The sequence below is a fragment of the Elephantulus edwardii genome, unplaced genomic scaffold, assembly GCF_000299155.1.
Source record: "Elephantulus edwardii isolate Elephantulus edwardi_28Jun2011 unplaced genomic scaffold, EleEdw1.0 scaffold00052, whole genome shotgun sequence".
NCBI lineage: Eukaryota > Metazoa > Chordata > Mammalia > Macroscelidea > Macroscelididae > Elephantulus > Elephantulus edwardii.
In genome coordinates, this window is record NW_006399802.1 from 11,959,594 (window position 1) to 11,965,966 (window position 6,373).

General features: G+C 39.9%; 1 protein-coding gene across 1 annotated transcript; it reads left to right on the forward strand.

Moving 5' to 3' along the window:
• Positions 1-688: 688 nt before the first annotated feature.
• Positions 689-1,055, forward strand: TAL2 (T-cell acute lymphocytic leukemia 2). Its single transcript, XM_006886910.1, has one exon. It carries the CDS (start codon positions 717-719, stop codon positions 1,041-1,043), a length of 327 nt encoding a protein of 108 aa, XP_006886972.1. The 5' UTR covers positions 689-716; the 3' UTR covers positions 1,044-1,055.
• Positions 1,056-6,373: the final 5,318 nt, after the last annotated feature.

A 6,373-nucleotide genomic window follows, 5' to 3' on the forward strand; every position in this document is an offset into this window, starting at 1 on the left:
ATGTGGCAAAACCCCCACATCCAATCCAGCCTCATAGGGGCTAGAATATCTCCTCGGATAATATCTCCAAAAGGCCATTCTCACGCTTCCTTTTCTTCCCTTCTTCAGGCTAAACATCCTCATATTTTTCTTCGTACAGCATGATCTCAAGAACTTGCTTCACTTTGTGCATCTTCTAATGCGGACCTGTCTGGAGATTTTACCTTTCCTAGAGTGGAGCCTGATCGTCCAGGTGAGGCCGGCCAGCTAAGAGGAAAGCTATGCTGTCATCGTCTTCATTCCAAATATTACTTTATTAATGAAACTGAGGCTCCTCTTTCCCCTTAAAAATTCATAATACATTGGTGATTCACATTCAACTCCATATTGGCTAAATAGATATCTTCACTCAGGTATATACTTGAATTTTATATCTGATTCCGAATAAATTAACAAAAATTGGCAGCAAAGGAAGTGATAGGGGCAGAGGGAATAAAGCAACTTTGAAACTGGACACTTTATAATAGCCAGAGAGAAAAAGTCTGAGGAGCATTGGTCTTACGCAGCCCTTGTTTCTGTCACTTTTTCTTGTCTTATCTATGGGAAATTGAGGAAATTAGTTTCCTACAAATATGAGTCATTGGGTGCTAACATCTCAGGTTCTTAGCATGAGATATGATACCACTGAACCCTTTTAATGATGGGCCCCTTTTCCTTTCCATCTCAGGAAGCCAAACATGACCAGAAAGTTCTTCACAAACACCCGGGAGCGGTGGAGGCAGCAGAACGTCAACAGTGCATTTGCCAAGCTGAGGAAGCTTATCCCCACTCACCCTCCAGACAAAAAGCTGAGCAAAAATGAAACTCTTCGTCTGGCCATGAGGTACATCAACTTCTTGGTCAAGGTCTTGGGGGAGCAAGGCCTGCAGCAAACAGGAGTGGCTGCTCAGGGAAACATCCTGGGACTCTTTCCTCAGGGACCCCACCTGCCAGTCCTGGAGGACAGGACTCTGCTGGATGACTGTCAGCTTCCTTCCCCTGGCCCAGCCCATCACATTGCATAACACGACTCAGCCTGCCATTGCTCTGGACAGCCGTTGTTCAGAAGTCACTGGCTCTGGACGACCGTTTTCTTGTTCCAGAGTCAAGCCATTGAATAATCTGTGAGGTATGAGTTTATGCTTCCCAGGAGGTGAGTCAGGGACGGCTGCAGGGTGTCTCAGGGAGGCCACGAGGAATGTTTGAACCCCCAGCCTCATCGGAACAACCTGCCTCCGTCTCCTTTATGTATCTGGGTTTGTAGCCTGAAAAAGATTCATGTGTTAAAAAAAGGCTTGAACACCACAGTTTTACACAATATGTCTTTAGTCAAAAGAAAGATGTTTTTCTCACAATGGATCTCAGGTAAATGAAGAAAATTCCTCGTCAGACTATTTTTTTTTGGTTAATTTTTTTTTTTAATGAGGCACAATTTGATCAAGGGTTAACAAAATCCATTTCAAGGTTGATGAATGAAAAGATAGTCCCTACAGACACTAACCAGGGAGACTTCTGAGAAAATCTGTGGAGAGGAGACCCGTTGGAAGGGCAAGGGTGAGAGGAACTTAGCAGGTATGTGCAAGGGAGTGCTGTGTCTTCTAAGCTTTGTACAAATCCGAGGTCTCATTTCAGTCATTTGTGCATATGTTATATCTAAAGCCAAATGGGGTATAATATCTCTAAAATGAAAGGACTTGATGATTTATGAATTAGAAATCCTAGTTTTGTGGAAAGATATCTGAAATAGGTTGGCTAGCCCTTTAGGTTCTTATTCAAGTTTTAAAACTTCTAGTCTCAATTCCTGTTGATTTAAGACATGTAAAAGTCAAGTATATCCTGCAAAACGAGGGAGCTCTGATGGCCTAGTGAATAAGGAGTTGTGCTGCTAACCCAAAGGCAAGTGGTTCAATCACCCAGCAGCTCCGAGGGAGAAAGATGAGCAGTCTCCTCGTGTTCCACTTACAGCCTCTGAAATCGCTATGGAGAGTTGGTTATCAGTCAGTTCTGACAAAAACAAAATGAAAATATAATTATGGAAATCCAAACATTATCTTTTAATGACTCTTTTAACCAAGAGAAAGCTTAAACAAAACATTTAACATTCACACACACACACACACACACACACACACCCCAGGCTTAAATGAATGAATGAATTTGTGATTTGCCTTACCTCCTATGGGCCTGAGCTCAGTCTTGAACTGTGACAGATACGACCCAACAAGTCCAAGTCCCTGATGTGACAAGGATCTATAGGGGAACTCACGCCCACGTCCACTACCATGATGACAGTGGGATTCAAAGATGAATCCATTGTTGAGCCAGACTATGAATAAATTCATTTGTTTAGCTTTGGAATATGTTCTGTTCCCAAAGTTCTTGACAATATTTTGGTTTTAGAAATTTCTGAACCACAGGTAGGAAGTTAATGGACTTAAGGTTAGGGAGTTCCAGTGTATGTACCTACAATAGAGGAATTTCAACGTCTTGCTATTCTAGAAAGAAGCTCTATTGTTTAGGGAAAGTTGAAATGAGCCTTGGTGACTTGTGATCCTATGAAAGCTGCATGGGCTTCTCACCATCTCATTCCCCCAAAACAATAAAGTCCTGCCATTTACTCATGCAGCTCAATGCATTCATCAGGGACAGTAAGTTTTCCTTCAAAGATTTTTATTTAAAATGTGATTTATAAACCTCCCTGAAGATTCAGCAGTGTTCTGGGAAACACATAAGCACCCACACTGGGGATTTTTCCCTAAATGTGTATCTCTCTAAAAAATTTTTGTGCACTCGAGTTTGTGGCAAAACCATTTCAGAGCTTTAAAGATAGATTCAATGACATTACTTTTACTCCACCATTAAAGAAAAACCACAACATTTTAGTCAATATTTTTTTATTAAGGTTTTTTTAAATAATTTTATTTTTATTATCTTGTGTGTGTGTACCGTCAAATTGGATCTGACTGGTACAGGAGGAGATTGTCCCTCCTTCTCCAGCAGAGCATCTGGTGGATTCAAACCACTAACCTCTGGGATTACAGTGCAGCTTCCTACCACCAGAGCTTGCCTTTATTAAGGTTTCTAGTGTTAAAAATACACATAGTAAAATGTATATACCAAGTTAACAATTTCTACATGAATAGTAGCATTGATTATGTTTTTCAAGTTGTGCAATTGTTCTTACCCTTTTTGCTAATCTATTCCTTCTGTATAGACATAAACTCATGGTTTCCCTAAGCATCCTATCTAACCTTCAAGTTGTTGTTATAAACTTGATCCCCTAGGGTAAGTTCCCTGTTCTTAGGTGTTACTGAGTCCAGATAGCTCATAGTGACCTTTGAACAGCAGAGCTGAACCATGACCTGTCATCCTCGTCTCCATTGTGATCAAATCCATTGTTACAATCACTGTGTCAGTCCATCTTGTTGAAGGTCTTCCTCTCTTTCTCTGACCCTCTACCTTTTCCAAACTGATTGCTCTTTTTCCAAGGATTGACTCCTTCCGACAACATGTCCAAAGTATGTAGGATAAAGTTCCCTATTAGATCATTTGAATATGGTACTGAGGAAGGCAGAGAAGACTTATTTGTATACAGAAATTTACTTAACTATTTGTGTTTTTTCAATCCATTTTGGTGAGGGTCTTCAGGATAGGACAGAGTTCACATCTGTTGTGCAAAGTTCTATTAGCCTTACTCAACTCGACAGCACATACCAACATTTGTGGTTTGGATCCACCAGCTGCTCTGAAGGAGAAATATGGGTGGTCTCTTCCTGTGTGATTTACAGCCTCTGAAAATCCCCTGGAGGGTCAGCTGTGAGTCAGTTCTGACTTGGTGGTACACACCAACAACATTCAGAAGAAGGGTGGAGTCTTGATGGTGTAGTCTATAGAGTTGTGCTGTTGTTAACTCAAAGGCTGTGGCTCTCTGGTGGTTCAAATCCATCCGTGAATCTGTTGGAGAAAGATGGGCAATCTCTTCCCATGCAATTTATAGCTTCTCAAACCTACTCGAGGGTTAGCTGTGACTCAGTTCTAACTCAGGAGCAATGAGTTGAATTTTAAGTGTACTTTAAAGTGTACTTTTCTGAATTGTTCTGTATGTGCAAAGAGAGCCTTTCTTTGTTTTGTTGTGTGTGTGTGTGTGTGTGTGTGTGTGTACCACCAAATGGGATCCGACTGGTACAGGAGGAGATTGCCCTCCTTCTCCAGCATATCATCTGGTGAATTCAAACTGAGTGCCTTTGGGATCGCAGTGCAGCTTCTTGCCACTAGGCCACAAGTTCTCCCTAAAAGAGGGCCTTTTCTAAAAGTGAGAAGATGGTGTTATCCTTTAACTACATGAGAAAGAAGGATAATTATCTAAAGAAGTCTTGCAGGAAATTCTTTGGGAGATGAATGAACCTTTAAATACTGCTTTATACCAAGCACCTCTTTAAGTGATTTCTTTTGAAAATTTGGATTTTTTAAGAAAATATTAAATTGTATTAAGGTGATGATCAAAAAGGAATGGTGGTTACATGTGGACCAAAACCTAAACAATATATCCATGAGACCAGAGCTGATTAAAAAATCACCTTATGGTCTTCCTTGCCATCTTGTACTCATGGTTGGTTACTATAGTAGTAAGAGTTTATCATTTAACCATTTTAGTTCCCTGGATGAGACATACATTTCTAGATCACGTAAACCCAACAGAAAATCTTATACATTTATGTAATTGATGCTATTCTGTTCCATAAACAAAAAGTGTGTGGTTTGTTTGGTATGGATACCACTGAAAATTTCCATAATTCATATAAAACAGATCCCTAGAATATCAGAACTAGAATATATGATTAATGCCACTTCCTCATTTTACAGAGGAGAGAATAAGCCCAAAGTGTTTTAAAATTACTTTCTTAAAGTCATGTGAATGACTAGTAGACACCTAGGCTGCAGGGCCGGGTCTCATAACTTCGTATCCACATTTTCAATAACCTCATTCAGCCACCAGCTATTTTAGGACTTAAAATGAGCAGACACCTTATTATTGTGTTCATGTCTTTTCTAGAGTGTTCAGTAATCTTTACAATCCTTTTCGCTGAAATGGAATCATAGTGCTTTGTACAATATAGTTAGATGTATCATTAACCAAAGATTTCATTAATTTATGTGTTTATGAATGTTTAATAATTGTTTTAATTGTTAATTTATTAAAAATAAAGTACTTGATAAAAGAATGTGTCCTTCATTTCTTTTTAAAATGAATGACTGGAGTTTACTAAGCACACCAACCTTTACTTCTGTCCCCAGAGCCGCTGGTGAGCTCGACTGCGTGTTTGTTCTGGAGAACATCCAGCATCTTTGGCTAGTCGCCTTCTTCCCTCTCCTGACTCCACTTTATCCTTCACGTAGCTTCCTCACTGTCGTTCCTGAATCCCAGCTTTGGTCAGATCACTTTGCTGCTACCAAAGCTTCAGTGTCTGTCAGGGCCTGGCTAACCTGCAAAGCAGGATAAGCAATGCATTGTAAAAACAGCAGGACCACTCATCTTGGCTTGACCATCCTTTCTTTTTTTTTTTACTCTTTATATCCTTTATTTAGTTCAGTCATATTAGAGATAGTGAGGAAGACCTGTGATAGAGCAAGGTTCATATCTGTTGTTCACAGGATCTTTATGAATCACAATCATCCTGATGATGTCTAACAATAATTTATTACAAACTTATTTGAGCCACTAAAAGAAGATCCATAGCATTATTTTTATAGGATGCATGTGTTCCATCATATGGAGATGTCACTGCTGTTGTTAGGTGCTGTTGCATTGCATACAACTCATAGTAATCCTAAGAACAACAGATCTGAACCCCATTCTATCCTGTGCCAACCTCACTATCTCTGACACACTTGAGCCCATTGCTGCCGTCAAGATGTCAATCCACTTGGTTGAAGGTCTTCCTCTCCTTCAGTATTCCTCCATCTTCCCAAGCACGATGTCCTCCCATCCTTGCCTCCAAGGAGCACTCTGGCTGCACCTTCTCCAAGACACATATGTTTATTCTTTTACTAGTCCATGGTATCGTCAGTACTCTTCTCTAAGACCACAGAGTTGGATGAAGATAGAACAATTTATTTAGTCTTTGGAAACTTTTATCACATTTCTCTCTGGGCTTTGTTTTTTATGATAATAGAAGAAGACACTCCCTCCTCAACAGTGCACAACAACTTAATGGGATTGTCTTATTTTTCCAGGGTCATAAGTTGCCAACATTTTACCAGTTTTCAATCACTCATTTTAGTAGAAAATTGTTGCATTTTTCTCCTCCAACAGGTTTCTACCTTGCACAGGTTTTATATGTTTTACTGGATGTAC